Raw genomic sequence first — 24,397 nt, 5'->3', positions numbered from 1 at the left:
AAATACAACAAATGAAAAGTAAAATCCTTGACTTAGAGCACAAAATTGAGAGCCTAACCAACAGAACAAATACAGCAGAAGAGAGGATCTCTGAAATGGAAGACACACAAAACGAACACATCCAGTTCATTAAACAGCTGGAGACAAGTCTGAACAAAGCCAATAAGACCATACAAGAAATGAAAGACAACCTCAGAAAATCAAATATTAGGATTATTGGCCTTCCTGAAGGAGCGGAAAAAGAATCAGGAATGCAAATGGTGCTCGACGAAATTATACAGGAAAACTTTCAAAACACTTGGAACATGAATCCAGCTCAAATCCAGGACGGTCAGAGGACTCCCAGCAGATATGACCCAAAGCGATCTTCACCCAGACATATGGTGCTCAAGTTCCACTCCAACGAAGACAAAGAAAGAATCCTGAGACAAGTACGAAGCAGAGAAAAGATCACATACCGGGGAAAACCAATCAGGATCACGGCTGACTTTTCTGAAGAGACCTTACAAGCAAGAAGAGAATGGACAAAGATCTTCCAAATCCTGAATCAGAACAACTGTCAACCAAGACTATTGTACCCAGCAAAGATCTCATTCGTATTTGAGAACGAAATCAAATACTTCCACAGCAAAGAGAAATTAGAAGAATATGCCAGCACAAAACCAGCTCTACAAAATCTCCTTAGAAATGCACTAATTCCAGAAAAAAAGGAGGCGAATCATAAGCAAAGATGGCAAACAGGAAGGTCTCCCCACTAAAGTCCACACAAGGAAGGGCAATAACACAGATATCAACACCCACAAAAACAAGTATGGCAGGGCAAAATCGCAACCTCTCAATTTTAACTCTCAACACAAATGGCCTGAACTCACCAGTCAAAAGGCATAGATTAACAGAATGGATTATCAAACAGCACCCAACTATCTGTTGCCTACAAGAGACACATCTAACCAGAAGAGATTCGAAGAAACTGAAAGTGAAAGGTTGGAAACAGATATTTCATGCCAATGGACGAGAAAAAAAGGCTGGGGTAGCTGTCTTAATTTCAGATGATGTGGACTTCAATCTGACACACATCAAAAAGGACAGGGAAGGACATTATATATTGGTGAAGGGACTGATCCATCAGGAAGTAATTACCATTGTGAACATATATGCACCAAATTCAAACGCACCTAGCTACGTGAAGCAATTACTCACGGACTTAAGGGGAGACATAGATATGCACACAATAATAGTGGGTGATCTTAACACCCCACTAACAACTATAGACAGATCAACAAAACAAAAACTCAACAAAGAAACAACAGAACTCATACAAACAATAGAACAACTGGACTTGGTTGACATTTATAGAATTTTTTACCCTAAGGCCACAGATTATACATTTTTTTCAGCATTGCATGGCACCTTCTCCAGGATCGACCACATGATAGGACACAAAGCAAACCTAAATAACTTCAAAAAGATAGGAATCATACCATGTACCCTCTCAGACCACCACGGAATGAAGCTGGAAATCAGCAATTCAAAATGCCCCAGGAAATACAGAAACTCTTGGAGGCTGAACAATATGCTACTAAACGAACAATGGATCAGAGAAGAAATTAAAGATGAGATCAAAAAATTTATGGAAACCAATGAAAACTCTGACACAACATTCCAAAACTTGTGGGACACTGCCAAAGCAGTGCTACGGGGTAAATTCATCGCAATTGGAGCTCATGTCAAGGCCCAAGAGAGGCGCCAAATACAGGAACTAAACACACACCTCCAGGAACTGGAAAAACAACAGCAGAAGAGCCCCACACACAATAGGAAACAAGAAATCAAAACAAGGGAGGAAATCAACCAGATAGAAATAAAAAAAACCATACACAAAATCAATGAATCAAAAAGCTGGTTTTTTGAGAAGATAAATAAGATAGACACTCCACTGGCCCGACTGACAAAGAAAAAACAAGAGAAAGCAAGAATTACCAGCATCAAAGATGAAAAAGGCAACATAACAACAGACACCGCATCCATTAAGGCCATAATTAGAAATTACTACAAAGCACTGTACTCCAACAAATCAGAAGATCACCAAGAAATGGAAAAGTTCTTAGACTTCTACCACTTGCCAAAACTTAGCCCAGAGGCAACAAACGACCTGAACAAACCCATAACTGAAGCAGAGATTGAATCAGTGATTAAAGACCTCCCAACAAGGAAAAGCCCAGGCCCAGACGGCTTCACTCCAGAATTCTACAAAACATTCCGAACAGAGCTGACCCCAATCCTCTACAAACTCTTCAAAACAATAGAAAAAGAGGCAACCCTTCCAAACTCATTCTATGAAGCCAACATTACCTTAATCCCAAAACCAGACAGAGAACTAACAGAGAAGGAAAACTACAGACCTATCTCTTTGATGAACATTGATGCTAAGATTCTCAACAAAATCGTAGCCAACAGAATTCAAAAACACATCAGACAGATCATTCATCCAGATCAAGTAGGATTCATCCCTGGAATGCAGGGATGGTTCAACATTCGAAAATCTATAAATGTGATACACCACATCCAAAAACTGAAAAACAAGAATCACATGATAGTATCAATAGATGCAGAAAAAGCTTTCGACAAAATCCAACATCACTTCCTACTAAAAACCCTAACCAAGGTAGGCATAGATGGAAAAATCCACAACATAATTAAAGCCATATATGAAAAACCCAACGCCAGCATCATACTGAATGGAGAAAAGCTGGAACCCTTCCCACTGAGATCTGGAACAAGACAGGGATGTCCACTTTCTCCACTACTATTCAACATAGTCCTAGAGGTACTCGCTGAGGCCATAAGACAAGAAAAAGAAATCAGAGGAATCCAAATGGGAAACGAAGAAGTCAAGCTCTCACTATACGCAGATGATATGATTCTTTATGTAGAAGAGCCAAGAGACTCAATACAGAGACTGCTAGAACTTGTACGAGAGTTTGGTAGAGTGGCAGGGTACAAAATTAATGAACAAAAATCAACAGCCATAGTGTATGCGAACAGCCCCAAGATGGAAAAAGACTTAACCAGCAAGATACCATTCAAAATAACAGAGAAAAGTATGAAATATATGGGAATAAATCTAACCAAAAATGTAGAAGACTTATTTGAAGAAAACTACAAACTGCTTAAAAAAGAAATTGAACAAGACCTCAAAAGATGGAGTAACATCCCATGCTCCTGGATAGGTAAAATCAATATCATTAAAATGTCTATATTGCCAAAAGCAATATATACATTCAACGCAATCCCAATCAAATTGCCCAAAACATTCTTCATGGAACTGGAAACAATGATCCAAAGGTTCATCTGGAAGCACAAAAAACCACGAATAGCTAGAACTATCCTGAAGAACAGGAAGTTAGCAGGGGGAATCACAGTTCCGGACCTCTGGACATACTATAGGGCAGTGGTTATCAAAACAGCCTGGTACTGGCACAAAGATAGAGAGGAAGATCAATGGAGCAGAATAGAAACGCCAGAAGGAAACCCACACAGATACAGCCAAATAATCTTTGACAAAAAGACAAACGACAACCCAGGCAAATGGGAAGGTCTGTTCAATAAATGCTGTTGGGACAACTGGTTGATAGCCTGTAGAAACAAAAAAATAGATCCACATCTCTCACCATACACTAAGATCAGATCTAAATGGATAACAGATCTAAACCTACATCCAGAAACCTTCAAACTTTTGGAAGAAAATGTTGGAAACACACTGGAACATTTAGGGGTAGGCCCTCACTTCCTAAAAAAGACTCCAGATGCAGTAGAAATCAAGACCAAAATAAACAATTGGGACCTCATCAAACTAAGAAGCTTCTGTACAGCAAAGGAAACAATCAACAAAGTAAAAAGGCAACCCACAGAATGGGAGAAGATCTTCGCACACGACATAGGTGATAGAGGGCTAATATCCAGAATATACAAAGAGCTACAAAACAACCAAAATGTCAAAACAAGCAACCCACTCAAGAAATGGGCACGGGAAATGGGCAGACACTTCACAAAGGAACAAACCCAAATGGCAAATAAACATATGAAAAAATGCTCAAGTTCCCTGGCAATAAGGGAAATCCAAATTAAAACATCAATGAGGTACCACCTAACGCCAGTAAGACTGGCCCACATGAATAAAAGCACCAACGACACTTGTTGGCGAGGTTGCGGGGAAAAGGGAACCCTACTCCACTGCTGGTGGGGCTGCAGGCTGGTACAGCCTCTATGGAAATCAGTATGGAGAACATTCAAACAACTCAAATTCAACATACCGTATGATCCAGCAATAGCACTCCTAGGAATATATCCAGAACACTTGTTCTATGAGAAACCAACATGCACTCCTATGTTCATAGCAGCACCATCAGTAATTGCAAAAACATGGAAACAACCAAAATGCCCATCAACAGAGGATTGGATAAGAAAGCTATGGTTCATCTACTCCATGGAATACTACTCAGCTATTAAAAAAAACAAAATGCAGTTCTTTGTGGCCAAATGGGCCAAACTGGAAACCATAATGCTAAGGGAAATGAGCCAATCCCAAAAGGTTAAATACCACATGTTTGCCTTAATTTAAGATGATATGATGTTATGTATAACATGTTATGTTATGTGTGTTATATGTAGTGTATAAACTAAAATTGAAATGTCAATGAGGTGGTCACAGAAGGTGGTTAAGGACTCGCATTTACTTTCAACATATTGGTTACTCATTACTATGTCAATTAATTCCATAATGATGTAAATTTTTGCTGATGGTATGTTGGAGCTTTTAATTGATTGGGATGATACTCTGCTGGCTCTGTCTTCAAACCAGAGAGGGTATACCTAAGAAGCCGTTGAACTTGACTGGACAATAAGATGCTGGACTCTATGTTTGCTATATGCTTGCAATGGGGGAATCTCAACTGAACTTGAACTGTGGTTATGCAACAAGGTGGAGGAATCCACCATGGTGGGAGGGTTTGGGGAGGGGTGGAGAGAACCCAAGTATCTATGTAACTGTGTCACATAATACAATGTAATTACTGAAGTTAAATAATAAATAATTAAAAAAAAAAAAAAAAAGAAAAGACAAAAAAAAATTTCTTTGTATCTCAGCTTTTCATAAACAATAAATTAAATATATTTCAAAAAAAAAAAAAAAAAACCTTAACAAGGTAAAACAACAAAGTAATAACAACTAGGGGGGATGCAGAGGGAGGCCCGTGGATCAAGTGCGATTTTATACCAATTTCTGAGTGGCATGACATCAAAGAAGACACAAATAAAAATGTAAATGTAATTATAAATGCAAAAACATCATTCCAATCTATTTACAATTACATTTTTTTAACTTAAGAGCTTTATTAAGATAACATGAGGGTTTTCAAAAAGTTCACAGAAACAGAATGAAAAAATAAGTTCATACTGGAGATTTTGAAATCTATGCATAGCCTTTCTCACAATACACATTTCCATGAACTTTTAGATGACCCCTTGTATGTGAAGAAATATTAATCTGAAATTTATAGATTCCTCAACTTTACTTACAGTTCATAAAGGAGCCTGAATATTATATTGTTAAAAGTAAGCATTATCTGATTCAATTTTTCTAAAACTAAAACAAGCTAGACAAAAATTTATCTAGAACGCTGTTCACTAAAGAAAACAAAACAAATAGAATGCTGCTCACTAAAAAATAATGTTTATTTCTGGTCAATAGGATGAATATATTGTAATTTCGAACAAAATCTTTGTGTGTAATTTTACATATGTAGTGCAAGTCTTTAATACAGTGAGTCTATCACTTCACAAAAGTCTCGTTAATAAACAAAAAAAGTCATGTCTATATGTAAACATCTTACAAATAATTCATGACCTTGAAAAATCTTTGACAAAAACTTAAAGAAAAACATATCCACCACTTAAGGACAGAAAACTTACTAAGATTTATTTTCTTGGGAAAGCACATTTATGAAAAAACTGCCGTGCCTTTCAAAAGCCCAGGCAGCAGGAGGCCAGGCAGTGTTAGTCAGAGGCCACTGAGCAGTGAGGGACATCACCGCGCTCCTGTCCTTCTGAAAACCACTGCAGAATCCTGCTGTCATGTGACATCCTGCCCCACCTCAGGCTTCTGTGTCACAGCTTGGACTCCACCTGCACAGGTGTCAGCTATGCCTGCTTCAGTGTTGTTTTCTTCCTTTGTACAGTCGGAGGTAGTGGAAGCAGTGGTTCCAATCTCGGCTGCACATTATGATTACAGAGGAAGCTCTATAAGGTCCCCATGACTGGGGCCCAGCCCGAGTCTTAACTGACCTGGAGCATAGCATAGCCTGAGAAAGAAAGGTTTGCAGAGCTCCCCGCTGACTCTAATGTGCAGCTCACACGGAGGACCCCGACATACTGGCCTGCCTTCCCCAGCTTGGCCTACATCCCTGAGGACTGATAAATAAGGACATATCCCTCATACCACTACCTGGAAATCACACAGCTCCAGTCCAGAGAGACCAGGGACATGGAACAACCATATGCATCAAGTTTTTGTAGCACAGCCAATCTAAGAACCTAAAGCTTTTGCTAGAACAAAGAAACCAGACACTCCTCCTAATAACTTCAAGAGTTTTCTACTCCTGGGAACACTAAAAAGTGATTAAATCCTGCTGAATTAAACTCGGGTGGCTGACGGGGCAGTGGGAATAGAATTAATTTCCAGTTTCAAACCACAATAGGCATTTAAACACCAGAGTAGTCATTCTCTTACCTCCCGCTGCTGCTGGTTCAAATTATGTGAATTTCTCTGGCAAAGAGCAATGGTCTCTACCATGGTATCTTCCACACCCTTCAAGGAGGTCTTTTCTTTGGTATCTAGATTCAGAAAAAGAGTAAATATTACTTAAAAATACAATCTCAACAGTCTCTAAGTTCTGTATAAAAAGTAAGCCTTCCTCAGTATGCTTTGGTTTTCTTTTTTTTTCCCATTGCCTGATGATCTTTTTTTTAAATTTATTCATTAATTACATTGTATTATGTGACACAGTTTCATAGGTACTGGGATTCTCCCCACCCCTCAAGCTTTAGTTTTCTATCATATAACCAACCATAGAACCAGACGACAAGGTTTAGCAAATTAAATAAAACATTGTTTTGGGTAACAAGAATTTTCTGTGCGAATGCTTACAATCCCAGCACATACAAAGCACATCACAGTTAGCGTGCAGAGACTCCTCAGTTATGTGTGCTTTAGTTAGTAGAGGTGAGTCATCATTTTTCTTGCTCTGCCATCTTTTCCTCTGCCTATATATCTTAAACGAACTCACTGCCATAAGATACTTTCCTTTGCTGCTTTGTTTTTGTGGTTTAATCATCTGTATATAATCTATAGGTATAAGCACCATGCCTTTAAGTTAGCAACTGCTCCAAAAATTTTGAACATACTGTCTAAACTGAATTTGGAAATAAATGAGACATAAGGTTATTATCAGAAAATTTATCTGCATTGGAATTTTTAAAATAGAGAATTTTTAAAATCTCTAGACCACTTGCAAATCACTGAAGTGCTGGATGAAATACTCTTACTTTCCTCTTATTCTTTCACGTATTATCTGTAAAGATTGTTCTCATTAACACTAAATTTTTTTTTAAGATTTATTAATTTTATTACAAAGTCAGATATACAGAGAGGAGGAGAGACAGAGAGGAAGATCTTCCATCCGATGATTCACTCCCCAAGTGAGCTGCAATGGGCCGGTGTGCGCCAATCCAAAGCCAGGAACCAGGAACCTCTTCCAGGTCTCCCACTCGGGTGCAGGGTTCCAAGGCTTTGGGCCATCCTCGACTGCTTTCCCAGGCCACAAGCAGGGAGCTGGATGGGAAGTGGAGCTGCCGGGATTAGAACCGGCGCCCATATGGGATCCCGGGGCGTTCAAGGCTAGGACTTTAGCCGCTAGGCCACGCCGCCGGGCCCAACACTAAATTTTTAAAAAGTCATTAAACTCAACAAACCTAACAAACTGATTGCATTCATAATAATAGCATAAAAATAATTATCCAATACTGGATTAGAGTAGCAATATGGAAAAGCCAATCAAGTGCTTACCAAAGTTCCACCAAGATTTAGTATAATGTTAGATGATCAAGACACAACACAGACCCTCCTATCTAGGACTACATCATTTAACAACATAGACAGAGTGGGCCCTTTGGCACCAGGCCCAAGAGGGCTATTTTGAAGATGTTAAAGAATATGAAAGCATAGCCCAGCATGATGGCCCTAGTGGCTGAATTCTTGCATTGCAGGGACTGGGATCCGGTATGGGCGCTGGTTTGTGTCCCAGTTGTTCTGTTTCCCATTCAGTTCCTTGCTCTGGCCTTGGAAGGCAGTACAGGATGGCCAAAACCTTGGGACCCTAAACCCATATGGGAGCTCCTGGCCCCTGACTTTGGATTTGCTTAGCTTAGCTCTGGCCATTGTGGCTACTTGGGGAGTGAATCAACAGACAGAAGATCTTTCTTCCTACAGATCTGCCTTTCCAATGAAAATAAATAAACCTTAAAAAGAAAGAATATGAAAGCAAAGAATCCAATTTAAAAATAGGTAAAGAATAAGAGTATTTGTTTCTCCAATGAAGATTTATAGATGGCAAAAAAATAGTGCCTGAATAGCAACATGACTGATCATAGAGATCACAAATCAAAACCACAAGATACTACCTTAAACCTATTAGGATGGCTACTTTCAAGAACCAAGAAAGTATCAGTGGAAATGTGAAGAAAGCGAATTTTGTACAGTGTTGGTGTGAATGTAAAATCTTATAATGAACAACAGTATAGTAATTCCTCAAAAAATTAAAAATATAATTACTGCTTATTCAGCAACCCCACTTCACCACATAAACCAAAGGAACTGAAAGTCAGGAATCAACAAATATTGTACACGCATGTTCATAGCAACATTATTTATAATTGCCAAAAAGCAAAACAACACAACTGTCTATGAATAAGTGAATGGACAAAATGTGGTATAAACAAAAAATGGAATATTATTAAAAATTTGGACACCCTTTTAGTTCATGAACTGTGAAGACATTATGCTAAGTAAAATAAACCAGTAATAAAAGCACAAACAACTGATTTCTTGCAAAGGAGGAATAAAAAAATTTGGAAAAAGAATGCCAGAAACAGAAATTAGGATGGTGGTTGCCAGGGACAGAGGTTAAGAAAACAGAGGTTTCACTTAATGGTTAGTTTTTGTGCACAGAGATTAAAAAAAAAAAAATCTAGAGATAGATGGTGGTGGCAGTTGTACAACAATGTGAAAACATTTGGTGCTGCTGAACTGTGTACTTAAAATGGTTAAACACAAGAATACTGGGCTTGTAACTGTTGCTGAAGCACGATATTACTGCAATAATACCGGGAAACAGTGGTGGGGGAGAGGGAGTGAAGGGAGATCCCTATGCCTATGGAAAACAATAATAATAAATTGGTGAAAATGGTTTTGTGTTATATATATTATCACAAAAAGTTAAAATGCATTAAAGTCAGAATGTGAGGCCCAGCGCGATAGCGTAATGGTTAAGGTCCTCTCCTTGAACGCCCCGGGATCCCATATGGGCGCAGGTTCTAATCCCGGCAGCTCCACTTCCCATTCAGCTCCTTGCTTGTGGCCTGGGAAAACAATCAAGGACGGCCCAAAGCCTTGGGACCCTGCACCCCCGCGTGGGAGACTCAGAAAGAAGTTCCTGGTTCCTGGCTTCAGATTGGCACAGCACCGGCCATTGTGGTCACTTGGGGAGTGAATCATTGGACGGAAGAGCTTCCTCTCTGTCTCTCCTCCTATCTGTACATCTGCCTTTCCAATAAAATAAATAAATCTTTTTTAAAATGTCAGAATGTCAAAAAGCGTGATGGAAAGTACTATCTATCTGTGACAAAATTATTCAAGATTCTAACCTGCCAGGCATTAGACTAAAATTGCACAAATTCAGTATGGAAACATCAGTTACTGCTGACCAGGAACTAAGAACTGCTACTCTTTGGCACACTGTAATGATTTTTAGTTATGTACCATATTTATTTCTAAAACATAAATACAAATATATAAACAAAAGAAAAATTAATAGCCTGACCAGTAACTGGTTTCCAGTAATAGATCCACTGACAACTGAAATCACAAAGCCAGACTGGTTTTTATTATTTTTAAAATTTCTCAAACTTAGCTAAAATTCTGATCAGTATTAAAGTTGATGAATAGTAGTTACATCGCTGGATTAATGGAATTATTACTTATTAAATGCAGTTTGTTAAACAACATCTTTTAAAACAAAGGGCTCATGGAGAAAAAAAAACATTGTACATTTTACTGAACTTACTCTCACCTTGATGAGTTATCTCTTGAAGTTTGTTTTGTAGTCTCTAGGAAGTAAAAAGAATACAATATATCTATTGACCAAACATTTGAATTAATCAATTTTAAGGGCCCTCCCCTACCCCAAATACCAAAGTTATTTAGAATGATCCTGGTGCTGGCATTGTAGCAAAATAAGCTAAGCTACTGTCTGCAATGCCAACATCCCATTCTAGACCAATGATCTGAATCCTGGCTGCTCTGCTTCCAACTCAGTTCCTGCTAAAGTACCTGGGAAAACAGCAAAGAACAGTCCAAAGCTTGGGTGACTGCCACCCACAATGCACAACCAGATGAAGCTTCAGATTCCTGGCTTTGGTCTGGACCAGCCCTGACTGTTGCTGTTATTTAGGGTGTGAATCAGTGGACAGAAGATCTCTTCTTGTCTTTTTATTCTTTCATCACTCTGTCTTTGAAATAAAATGAATCTTTAAACAAACAAACCAACAAACAAACAAGGAATGGTTTCTTCCTGCCATTCAGAAGACACTATTGTGTATACAGAAAGCACAGCTGACAGTAAAGGAAAAATCGAATAGGGTTCATTTATTCTTCTCTCCTGCTACACACACACACACACACACACACACACACACACACACACACACACACACACACACACTCTTGAGGCACCATAATGAGGATCAGAATTTATTCAGCTCTGGATAGGAGTATAAAAGTCATCTTGGGGAGTGGGGAGCATCATGGCACAGTGCATTAAGCTGCTGTCTGCAATGCTGGCATCACATATGGATGCCAATCCAACTCCCTGCTAGTGACCCTGGGAAAGCATCCACATAGGAGATTTAGATGGAGTTTCACGCTCCTGGCTTCAGCTTGGGGCAGCACGAAAGGTTGCAACCATTTGGTTGAATCAGTAGTTAAAAGTTTTATTTTTATCTCTGTCTCTCCCTCTCTAATTCTGCCTTTCAAATAAATACTTGAACCTTGAAAAAATTCGTATTGGGTTATAAGAAAGAGATGGGTTGGATGAGTGAGAAAAGAAAGGAACATGCAAGCCCACTGACATAACATAGGGCACAGCCTCAGGTGTAGTATTTTTCAAATATGTGGTTGTGGTGTCCATTGTTCTGTGGAATCTAGATCCTCAGTCAATTTAACAGATATTTCAAAGAATATTTCATAAGTACTGGAGATGGCCATAACATATCCCTTCTACCCCAAATTTGCACCCTTTGAGGGTGGCTCTCCTAGGTTAAAAACCATTGAATTTTACATCAGAGCTATAAAAAAACCCTAAAAAGTTTATAAGCTAACATCATCGTTTCCTGTTGCCTCATGCCATATTCAATTAATAACTTCTCACCTCTACCCCCTCTATCACCACTGCAGCATCCAGTTTAACCTTCATCAACATATCTGTACAACTGCAATGCCCTCCCAAGTGCTATTACTTGAAGTTACACCTCTCCTTTCTCTGCACCCACTCACCCCATCCTTCCACAGTCACCATAGCAGCCTTTCTAAACAAGCAACATATAGTTGGCTACTTGCTTGAGCCCATGTTATCTGAAAACAGATTAGTCACTGTTCCTTACTCTTTGTTTCAAACTCTGTCCACATCTTGATTTGCCCGTGTATATATGTTATGTAACTACCATAAGTAAAGCATTGCATCTGTTTCTCTCCTAGCAATCAATTTGTCTTTCTATTCTTAAGTTTTGTTTCTAAAGCTTTATTAATCAGAAAGGCAGAGTGAAAGAGAAAGAGACAGCAAAATAAAGATTTCCCATCTTCTGATTCAATATCCAAATGACTGCTGTGGCTAGGGCTAAGCCAGGGCTGAGACAGGCTTGGGCCAGAAGAAAACCAGAAGTCCAGCTGGGTCTCCCAAGTGAGTGTAGGAGTCCAAGGACTTGTGTCATCTTCGGTTGCTTTCCAAAACATTTTAACAGGGAGTTGTTTTGGAAGTGGGACAGCTGTAACTTGAACTGGTATCCACTTGGGATGCCAGCAGTGCAAGCAGTATCTTAACAACTTGTGCCTCAATGCCAGCCCTAGGATTCCTAAGCTATTTCCTAGGAGGATCTCTTCTCCTTTCCCTCTCCGTGATACGAATACTTATACTTGACCTTTAAAACTAGGTTCTTGGTAATACTGATCCAGAAACTACAAGGAGAAAGTGATGTAGGGAGGGGTAATTAAGAGCCCACACAAAGTCTTGTGGGGTATTCTTCCCAGCCTGTATAAGAATCATATGGCCAGAACAAAAAATTGAAGACAATATGGACTTATTTTTATACATCCTAATCAATTCCTAGTGAGATAACAATATTAAAAACACTTAGGCACAGTAAGGAGGAATAGAATTTACCCTTTGGATGAGGTTATAAAATTCATTCTGAATTATGAGAAAAAAGGGGTGGTATACTATTTCACATCCATCAGGATAGCTACTTTAAAACAGTAAGAAAAAACAAATGTTGGCTAGCATATGGAGAAACTGTAACCCTTCCGTATTGCTGGTGGGGATGTAAAGTAGTCCAGCTGATATGGAAATCAGGATGGCAGTTCCTTAAAATTAAAAATAGACTTAATATTGGATCCAGAAATTCTACGTCTGTATATACGCCCAAAAGAAAAGAGATATGAAAAGATATTTGTACCACCCTGTTCATAGCAGCATTATTCACAACAGCCAAAAGGTAGAAATAAATCAAGTGTAAATTGAAGGACCAATGGATAAACCAAATGTAACATAAACACATAACAGATTGTTCAATCGTCAAAGAAAATTATGACGTGTGACAACGTGAATGAACCTTAAAAACATGCTAAACGAAATAAATCAGACACAGAAGAGCAAATACTGTATGACTCTGATTCCATGAGTACCCAGTGTAATCAAATTCATAGTGACAAGTATGACAAAGGGAATGGGGAGTAATTATTTAATAAGTACTTTACTTCAAATTGGGATGTTAAAAATGGTCTCCGGGGGTGGGGGGGGAGAGATTGGCATTGTGGCACTGTGGGTTAGGCTGCTGCTTGTGACACTGACATATATTTTAAGCAACAGCTTTAGCCCTAGCTGCTCTACTTTTGGTCTAGCTCCCTGTTAACATGTCTGGAAAAGCAATGGCCAAGTCCTTGGGTGCTGCCACCCATTTGGGAGACTTTTCTGGGCTCCTGGCTTCAACCTGGCCCTATCCCTAGGGGGAGGGAAGGGAGACGCATGTGGAAAATCTCTGTCTGCTTCTATCACTGAGATTTCCTTCCTCCCTCCCTCCCCTCTTTCTTTTTTAAGATTTATTTTTTAATTGGAACAGCAGATTTACAGAAAGAAGAAGTTAGAAAGATCCTTCATCTGCTGTCAGAGCTGAGCTGATCCAAAGCCAGGATCCAGGAGCTTCCTCTGGGTCTCCCACATGGGTGCAGGGTCCCAAGACTTTGAGCCATCCTCTACCACTTTCCCAGGCCAAAGCAGGGAACTGGACGAGAAGTGCAACAGCCGGGACACAAACTGGCACCCACATATGATCCCAGCAGTTGTAAGATGAGGATTTAGCCACCAGGCTATCATGCTGCCCCTCCCCCCGCATCATTAAGATTTTCAAATAAATGCACAAATTTTCTTTAAAAAATGCTCTAGAATTAGGCAGTAGTGAAGGCTATACAGCGATGAAACTATAGGTAATGTCACTGAACTATGTGCTTAAAAGCAGATAAAATGGCAAATTTTACATTAGGAATGCTAAGACATTTTTAAAGATTGAGAGAATCCCAAGTATTCTGAGAATCTCGAGCAACCAAAATGCACATGTTGGTAGAAGCAGAAACTGGTACAACTAGGCGGAGAGAGCTGTAATGGTTGCTTACAAAACTATCCTGTAACTCAGTCATTTTACTTCATGGTATTTCATCAAAGGAAATGAAAACTTCTGAGTCCAAAAAGATTTGTACAAGAGCGATCATAGCAGCCTTATCCACAATAGCTGTATGCAAACCCAGGTGTCAATCAACAGAATAAAGAACCCACGTCATGTTCACAAAACTAAATACTATTCAACAATAAAAGGAATAAATTACTGATACAAGAAATGGCTGAGGCCAATCACTATGCTGAGTGAAAGAAGGATCACACACAAGAGTATTGACCAGATGGTGAAAAATTCAGCAGAGGCGTTGTCTCCGGGGGCTGCGTGGGGATGGAATCGGGAATGGACTATGAAGGAGCAAAAATAACTTTCTGGACTGAAGGTGATGATCTCTTATCTAGTTAGTCTTAGCTACATAAATGTGTAGCATCTGTCAAAAACTTACCAAATGATACATTTAAAACTTGTGCTTTTTGGCTACTTGTAAATTTTACCATTAAACAAAAAACATGGGGTGAGCTTTTAGCCTAGGTGTTGAGACACCACATCCTGTACAGCAGTGCCTGGGTTTAACACCTGCCTCCAGCTACTGACGTGAGCTTCCCACTAATGTAGATCCTGGGAGGCAGAAGTGATGGCCCAAATAAATGGTTCTTACTACTCATGTGGGAGACTTGGCAGAGTTTTTGTTTCCCAACCTTGGTTTGGCTCAGTCCTAGCCCATTTGGGGAGTAAATCAGAGGATGGGTGCTCCCTCTCTGCTCTTCTGTCTATCAAACAAATAAAAAATTTAAACAAAGTACATAGAAACACCAAAATCTAGCCAGTGCTATGCATGATAAAAATACTTAAGTATCGGGCCCGGTGTGATGGTTCAGTGGCTAAATTTTCACCTTGCATGCACTGGGACACCATACAGGTGCTGGTTCATGTTCCAGTTGCTCTATTTCCCATCCAGCTCCCTGGTTATGGCCTGGGAAAGCAGTAAGGGATGGCCCAAGTCTTGGGATCCTGCACCAATGTGGGAAACCCAGCAGAAGCTTCTGGCTCCTGGCTTCTGATTGGCTCGGCATTGACCAGCAGATGGCAGATCTTTCTCTATCACCTTCTCTCTGTATCTCCTTCTCTCCGTAAATCTGCTTTTCCAATAAAAATAAATTTAAAAATTTTTAAATGAAATACATAGGTATCAAATGCAGTGTTGTCTGCAACTTACCTTGAAACAAAATACGTTTAGATAGGATGATGAATGAATAGAATAACAGACAGAAACAACAAAACAAATGCAGTAAAATGTTACCTCTAGCATTATTAAAAAGGCACCATGAATATCTCCTTTCTTTTCCAAAAGATATGCAGTGACCTCATGAAGCTGATATTTCTGAGTAATCTAGAAAAGAAGATACATATTTGTGAGTGAGAAGATAGCACTGAGGATGAAGATACAATACAGTAAATAATAAAGTCATACTTCAGTGGTATGTTATTTACAGAATATGCAAATACTTGACCTTCTAGCTTTCCAATAGTGCATCTAAAAGTGTTACATGAAGCAAAATTGATTCTTTTTGCTCTAATTTATTTAAAAATAAACTGTTATATACCTCAATGAGTTCTGTCCACTTGAGAAAAGCTAACACATTTACATAAACAACAATCAAATAAACATCAATCAAGCATAACTACACACAATATTTAGGAAAAAATGATTATGAAAACACTACAGATCATTGGTGGAATGTTGATTAACAGTCAATAAACTAGGAGTCTCTAATTAGAAAAATCTAAGATCAAAAACAGGAAAGCAGTGCAGAGAATGAAAGAAAGCAAACAATCGTAGATTTAACAAACTCTAATGTGTCCTCTTTGAAAAAGATGAACATAACAGAAAACATCCTTAGAAGCAAGCGAAAATAAAAGGCAAAAATAACATATTAACAGGCTAACCAATCGAAGGAGAGAACACGTGAACATCTCAATAAACGCAAGAGAAGCAGCTACTAAAATCCAGCACCTGCTCATGATAAAATCTAAAACAAAACACTCTGATCTAAATCAGGAATCAACTTTGTGGATGGAATAAATTGTACATCAAAATCCTGCAACAACACTGCTGCAGGTGAAATATTAGATACAGTCATTTTAAAATCATGAACAAGGCTTGAAGGACCAGTATATTGTTCCTGCTTAATAAACAGCCTGGAACACCAGACAGGTAACAGAAAGATCAAAGTATAAGTTGGGGATGAAAAACAAAACAATCAAAATTTTAAAAAAAGCTATTTTTGGAAAATATTGTCACAAAAACACACACACTCCTTGAATAATACACAAATTCACCCTTGTTGCTAGGCAAAAATCAATACACAAAAATGAGTTAACATTCAAATACAGCAGCAGCAACTAACTCAAATATTTTTTAAAAATCCTTGAACAATGTTACCAAGAATTGCAGGATATCTGGGGACACATTTAGTAAAAAAATGTGCAGGAATCTTAAAAAATAAAAGTTATAAAACTTCACAAGAGTATAAAAGTCATTTTCTAAAGGCAACCCTGTTCTTGTCTGTGAAGAATCAATATCACAGGAGACTTCAATCTTCCTAGAGCTAAATCAGAGAGTTCTTACATTTCAAATAAGCCTATGGGAAGCCGTATTAAAACATGTGATCTTGGTGTAGGGAAACACAAGTAACCAAAGCATGTGTATTTAGGAATGTGGTATACGGCCATACAGCACCAAAAATGAGTGAGGAAAGGACGATAAAATGACACATGGACCATTAGCCATCATGTGGGGAAAAGTTATAAAACCTTCTCTTCATCAGTCTACAAAGACAAATTCCAGATGGGTTTAAAAACCTAACTGCAAGAAAGTATGGATTTTATGTAAAAAATATCTTATAAGCCAACAAAACAGAAAAGGATATTTAGACACAGAAACTTCAATTTTAAAGGAAGACTGATACATTATTTAAAATCTACTAGCAATGAAGTTGAAAGATGTACCACAATAGATTAGAAAAAGGCATTTTTAACCCATAAAACCAGAAAGGATTGGCAATCCAGAAATTAGGGAGAACTCAATCAGAAAAGGGCAAAAAGTCAATGAAATAAACAATGGGAAAATGATGTAAATCGATCATTCAGAGAAAAGAAAATTCAATCCAAAAAGTATTATACATTTATACACATTTGCATATGTATATGTGTGTATATATGTAAAGATGCCTATGCCACAAGTAATCAGTGGCAGCCATCACACTGACAAAAGTGAGGTCTAAATATATTAGGGATCAGTGAGTATGTGGAAAAACAGCAAATATCCAACACGTCTGATAAGAATAGAAACACTTAGGTATGGAGCTGGTGCCACAGCTCAACAGGCTAAAATAACCTGCAAGGTTTGGCATCCCATATGGTGCTGGTTGTGTCCTGGCTGCTCCATTTGCTATCCATTTCTACGCTTGTGGTCTAGAAAAGCAGGGGAGGACGGCCCAAAGCTTTGGGATCCTGTAGCCATGACCCATGTGGGAGAGCTGGAAGAAGCTCCTGGCTTCAGATTGGCTCAGCTCTGGCCCTTGAAGCTGTTTGGGGAGTGAACCATCAAAAACATGATCTTTCTCTGTGTCTCCGTCTGTATAAATCTGCCTTTCAAATAAAAAAAATTATCGTTTAAGGAAATAAACACACACAGACACACATACACTTTGCTAATCAACTTGGCAATAACCAGAAAAAGCATGTTATTTTATTATGTAACCAATCCCATTTCCAGGTATCTTACTTAGAGAAACCACATATGGCCCGCCAAAGATATGTACAGGAAATTCTTCTATAGAACTGGTTACAATAGTAAGATTGGAAACCTAAATACATATCACCAAGAAATAAATAAGCTGGTTTATTCATTTAAAAGACTGTTATATAACCAGCAATATGAATGAAGTAGACCTAGCAATATACAAACTGACTTAAAAATTTAGTGAAAAAAACTGTTAGAAATAGGATATGTACTTCATGATGTTATCAAAAGATTTTTAAAAAAATGTATAACAGGCCTGGCACCGTGGCCTAGCGGCTAAAGTCCTCGCCTTGAAAGCCCCAGGATCCCATATGGGCGCCGGTTCTAATCCCGGCAGCTCCACTTCCCATCCAGCTCCCTGCTTGTGGCCTGGGAAAGCAGTTGAGGACGGCCCAAAGCTTTGGGACACTGCACCCGTGAGGTAGACCCGGAAGAGGTTCCTGGTTCCCGTCATCAGATCGGCACAGCACCGGCCGTTGCGGCTCACTTGGGGAGTGAATCATTTGAATCATTGGACGGAAGATCTTCCTCTGTCTCTCCTCCTCTCTGTATATCTGACTCTGTAATAAAAATAAATAAATCTTTAAAAAAATGTATAACGTGTATGAAGGACTTGATGGAGGTATACATATAAAGACACACTGAAACACGGACTGGATGGATAAACTAGAGCTTTAGGTTGTGTATGACAGACATCAGGGGAAAGGAGGGGGACAGAAACAAACAACACGATCTGAAGCCAGTTTGGTAAGGCTTTAACGATTACAAAATTGTGTTGGTGGGTACATATGGATTCAATGTCCTGCACATTTCTATATACTTTAAATATTCCATAATTAAACAGTTTTTGAAGTATGTGGGCATGTCAAGAGGTGGATGCAGAAAATACAGGCTACTGCTTCAACTGTATTGCAGGCAGAGAAAAAGAAATACAATGGTAGATTACAAATTAAATTTCAATCAGGGAACACACTAGTCTTTTACAGACTAATATCTACTTACGTGTGTGTGTTGCGCACATACACAGGCATACCCATACACACGTTTTCATTTGGTACAAGAGAAAACAAGAGGAAAATTACAATAACATGGGTGCTAAAGCCGCTATACTGCTATCTAGCCTATTAGCCTTCAGACAGCAACAGGACTAATCACAAGAGCCTGATCGGATCCTTTCAGCAATGTTACTGTGTTCCTTTCTCCAGGCTCAATGTGTTTATTGTGCTCCTTTCCCTAGGCTTAATGTGTTGGCTAGAATTTCAATAAAGCTTGGCTAGTAACAGCTCTGGACATGTATTGTTTCTGACTTTAATGGCACAGATAGGAAAGCACTTTATTATAGCAATTAAGAGCATTAAATATGAAGTCAGTCTGGGCTCCGACTTGGCCACTAATTAGTTACAAATTGACAGAAGTAAGTTTACACATGAGCATCTCAGCATTCATCTGTCAACTAGAGAATGCTCTGGAAAAGTTTATTCTGCCTTTTCTACATCGCCAGTCTTACCTGAATAGTTTCCTCTAGGCGGTAGCACTCAAGAACTTGCAGGGTCTCTGTAACCTGGTCTGGGCTGAACTGACACAACAGTTCAATGAACTGCTCTGTAATACTGGGAGATATTTGCAGCAATTCTCGATCTACATGAATACCTTCCCTGAAAATGTAAAAGGCAAGAGAGTATATCTATAATTAAAGGCTATAGAATAAAAAGTACATTATGTCAAAAACAAGACTACCTTTTGGTAAAGCAAAAATGCAAGCTGAAAATATCACTACTCAGGTTATTTAGGTGAACTATGCATTAAATCATAGGTATTCAAAATTGAAATATTTCTCAATTTATACTAAATAGTTAAGAACTTTTATAAATTATACAAAAATTATTTTTACTCCAAAAGAAACAAGACCCAATTCAGTCTAAATAATTTGGCCCATGAGTGTTTTATATACATGAAATCATGCTCCAGTGTCAACAGCCATCTACTTCTTTAGCCACCTGTTTTCTCTGACAGACAACAAATTCTTTTGGAGCAGACACCATGTATCTTCTCACTGAGATTTTTTTTTTAAGTCAACCAGTATCTTGTAATGGCTAAAATATTTCTGTTGCTGTTAAAACAAAAGATGAATAGTAATACAAAATAATCCTCAATTATTTGCTCTGAATGCCATGTACTCACAAAGCCCACTAGTCATAACGCCTAACAAAGCTCTCCAACTAGAGTCTTCATTTCATAATGCTGAGCGCTCAATTACTCTTGGCCAAAAGGAACCATTTAGAAAATACAACTCATACCAGTGGAGACCTAAGAATTATCTTCTGTTTTACTTTACATGAAGTCATTTCTAGGGTCCTACCTTCTCTTAGAATTGTTCAATAAAAGTTCCTTACCTAAAAGAACTGGAATAGGGTTAATAAGAAATAAAAGTGACTGGAAATATGGCCTTCTGAGGAGATTAAGGCAGATGTTCCACATTAGCAGTTTCCAGCTTTTCTCATGTCACGACACATAAAGGATCATATTAATATGGTCCACTGGAGTGAGGGAAGATTGCTCACCAGACACTCTGGCTGTCTCAGGACCTGAGGGGGTCAATCTTCAAGCACACCTGCCACCACGAAACCACTAGTATAGCATAGGACTCTCTGGACTCCAGAGAAAAGACTGGATTTTTAAAAATTAATCTACAAATGATAGTGAAGTAGCACTTCTGTTTTTACTAACAAGAGGGCTGAATTACAGATGGAGGGACTATATTTAGACCTTGGAAGTATTTCTTAACACTAAAGTTTTGAGATACTCTGCACTGATTAGAGTTCCAGTGATTAACTAAGTTAAGTTGTGCCGTGGAGGGCTTTCAGTACTTGTAGGTAGGTTAAGGTACAATATCCTTAAATTGGCTATGATTTTGAAAAATGAAGTTTTCAACTCTTTTGGTGGAAGAAAGTACCACACAATTGCTTTTAATAAAGAATTGTGTGAACTGACTTATTATTCCCTCTGCATGTCACCACCTTAGTTAATACCACATAGCTTGAAAATAACCCATTACAGTATCTATCCCTAACTCCACTCTCAGCTTCACGTGAGCAAAGACCATATTGTGTACATCACTGTCCTTCCAGGCTTGGCACAGTCATGGCACACACTAGACAGTGTTCAGTAAGCAGCCCCTGCATGCAAGTGAACTGTCTGGAAATAGCATACTGGACTGCCTTCAATCATTGGGAAGCAGTATACAGGGGGTGAGAATTACAGGGACTACAGCCATAAATTCAGAGATAGCTCACAATAAATCCTGTCAGAAAGTTCCATATGGAGAAATGATTAAATGCAGAGGAAAAGTCCAGGGAAACTGGTAATTTACTATGCGTCTCTGTGAAATTGTAATCTAATAAGATATTCCATCTTTACCCTGGCTCCTGGCACACAATTCCAAGAGGGATTGAAGGCTGAATGGACCATAAGCAGGCCAATGATGTAATCAGCCTCTCCTACATAACAAAGCAAAACCCAGGCAAAGGGTTTAGAGAGCTGCTTGGAATCTGCAGATTGTGTTAGTTACAATTATGTTAAACTGTAGGACATTCAATTACTATGCATTGGATAAATGGTTGGTGTGAAAAAATTTATCTCCCTCTAAATTTTGGTGACCAAAGCTGTTTGGTTATTCCTGTTTCATATCAGAAGGATCAGGCGGTGTTTTTAGAAATTCGGGATCTATGTTAACCAGTGGGGAGCCAGTGTACCTTTCAGAGGCCTATGCCAATTGTAGTTGTTGTTAGTGTTTCATCTAAGTCAGATTTTTGCTAATACACATTACAAATGCAAGCAACAAAGCAAATTAGGATCAGACATAAGCATCTGCAGATGAATCACAGTACTTAATTCCTTCCAGAACATTTATTGACAAAACCATTTATGAGGACTGAAGATGTGAATATGCATCAAACCCAGCAAATCACCCAAATGAATACATTTTGACTCATTTGTGAGGGAAATAATATATCTAATGGGAAATCTGTCAGGCAACATCAACATAATCAAAACTTTAATAAATAAGCTGTAACATTAATGAATTTACATCCATTTCCGATTGTTGTTTATTATACTTGCACATAAATACAATTTGTTATACCCGTTTCCCACAGCTATTTTGGTCGGTCTTCTATTAGTTACCTGCTTTACCACATTCTCACTGCTGACTTAAATAGCTGTCAAAATTATGTACTTCAGATTTAAACATCTATTCTTCTGGGAATCTCTACTTTAATAATAGCCCTGCCTATAAGGATATACACATTTAAATATATCACTAAGAAAGACTTTCCCAAGGCACACATACTCTTTCTTTCATTAATTTTAAAGCAACTATATATATGTGTGTGTGTGTGTGTGTGTGTATTTAGTTGTATATATAACATGTATATAATACATACATAGGATATAATATACATACATACATACATACACACCCCAAAATTCAGGTTGGAAAATATGCCCACGTTTCTCAAGTTGTGTTAGTTTAAAATACAGTCTTTGTACACAGGTCATTTCTGGGAAAGGACAACAGTACACATTCACATTAAAATGATTCTCAAATTCAGACTTCCTAATACCTGACAAGGAAAATGTGCCACTGGAATTAAAAAAGCTGATGCAGTGCTTTCTTCGGCCTCTAAAAATTGCACACAAATGAACCAATCTAGACTATTCTTCCACATCTCTACAGAGAAGCATGTCACATCTCTTTCACCGCTTATTTTGACCTCTTGGGCTGTGTGCTTGAATTTTCTGCTCATTCCCATATAGCTAGTCTTTGCAAGTGGTAGTACATGGATGAAAGATTACTTAGTATCTTTTAGATTTAGAGCTCAAATATATCATAACACATAAAAGACAAGAGAATGATTCTCTCTGGAGGTTTTATTTAAATGAAGATTCTAGGGGAGAACAGTCTAATGAGGATTCCCACACTTTCTGGAATTTACCTCCAGGAGGCCTACCAAGTTCTCACTGTGAAAATAAGAGAAAAATGGAAGAAGAGGGAAAGATGGCCGACTGCAGAGAGCTGGTGTAGGGTGGAGTAGGGAAAGAGGGGAACCCATCCAGCAGAGAAACAGGCCAGGAAACACAAAATTGTAGGGAGAAGAGCGGGAAGATCACTGGAGTTCACTAAAGCAAGAAGATCTACACAGCGTGAAGGAAAAGCTGCAAAAAGTGGGAAAGAAAATACAGCACGCTGCGAGAAACTTGGTGAGTCACGATCCCAGGCAGGGGGAAGGCGGCAGAGTCTCAACCATCCCAGGGAAAACAGAGGCGGCTGGAAGGATAGGTGCCCACACCGACAGGGGCACCAGTCCACTGGAGGGCAGGAGCCCCGAGAGGAGGCTACTGGACTGATCATAGGGGGCATCATCCCCTGCAGAAGTGGAGGACAAGCAGGGGAGATTTCCCAGAAGCGTGCCTCCCAACTGCTCAGCAGCTTTGAGAGAGTGCAGAGGGAACTGGAGTGGCGCTGTGGGACTGGGGCTCAGAAATCCCCATATCAGCTCCGAACAGTGGACTGGCTGCTAGAGAATCCAGTGGATCCTATTGCTGGGCTCAGCCTGAGCTCCAGAGGCTGGGCAACACTCGGCAGAACCTCACGACCTGGGCAGAAGAGCAAACTAGTAGGGGCATGGCTGCGTGCCCCTCACAGCTCTGTGCCTCTCAGGGATCCGCTTCTACCGTTGAGAAAGTGCAACTGAGAAAGTAGCTTCTCTCAGGCAGAATCCCCTGCTGGGCTCAGCTGGAGAGGCCAAACCAGAGCCGGCTCAGTGGAATTGACCAGACAGGTTCTCCCAGAGGGAGCCCGCTCAGAAAAGCCTGCCTGCCCGGTGGCAGGAGGCAGTGTTGCACCTCTCAGCGGAGCAGCACTTCTGTGGGAATTCCGGAGAGCAGAGTTCGGCGCTGAGGCCGCAGAAATTTCCAACCCAGCCCGGGGTTGGGGATTTCAAGCTTCGAGCAGCAGAGGCCCTTGCGGTGCTAACCTCAAGCCCTGAAGGAGTGTATTAGCTCGGCACTGAGGCGGAGGTCCTCAGTGGTGCAACGCCTTTGAGAGGGTGCCACAGGGGAAGGGGCCTGGCACTAGGGCTGGCCCACAAAGCCTCCTGACCCAGCTCAGGGCTGTAGATTACAAACTCTGAGCAGCAAGCAGCTGGTGACTCAGGCAGCACCCCCTGCTCTACTCAGCTGGAGCCTCAGAGGTGGTGGTGCACGTAGGACAACTCCTAACCAACTAGCTGCAACGGAGCCAGGTGGCAGAAATACAAACCC

At 39.5% G+C, this 24,397-nt stretch overlaps 1 protein-coding gene across 1 annotated transcript in view; it reads right to left on the bottom strand.

The window, feature by feature from the left end:
• VPS8 (VPS8 subunit of CORVET complex) overlaps window positions 1-24,397 on the bottom strand; it is a 261,296-nt gene that overhangs the window by 79,816 nt on the left and 157,083 nt on the right. The window contains exons 35-38 of the mRNA XM_058662177.1: window positions 19,584-19,731; window positions 15,572-15,661; window positions 10,398-10,440; window positions 6,788-6,891 (exon numbers count right to left, since the gene is read on the bottom strand). Coding sequence (XP_058518160.1) covers window positions 6,788-6,891; window positions 10,398-10,440; window positions 15,572-15,661; window positions 19,584-19,731 — 385 coding nt within the window. The remainder of the gene's footprint in view (window positions 1-6,787; window positions 6,892-10,397; window positions 10,441-15,571; window positions 15,662-19,583; window positions 19,732-24,397) is intronic.

Source organism: Ochotona princeps, chromosome 3, assembly GCF_030435755.1.
Source record: "Ochotona princeps isolate mOchPri1 chromosome 3, mOchPri1.hap1, whole genome shotgun sequence".
Lineage (NCBI taxonomy): Eukaryota > Metazoa > Chordata > Mammalia > Lagomorpha > Ochotonidae > Ochotona > Ochotona princeps.
The sequence above is the reverse complement of the archived record's forward strand: the minus strand, read 5'-3'. Positions and strand labels throughout refer to the sequence as shown.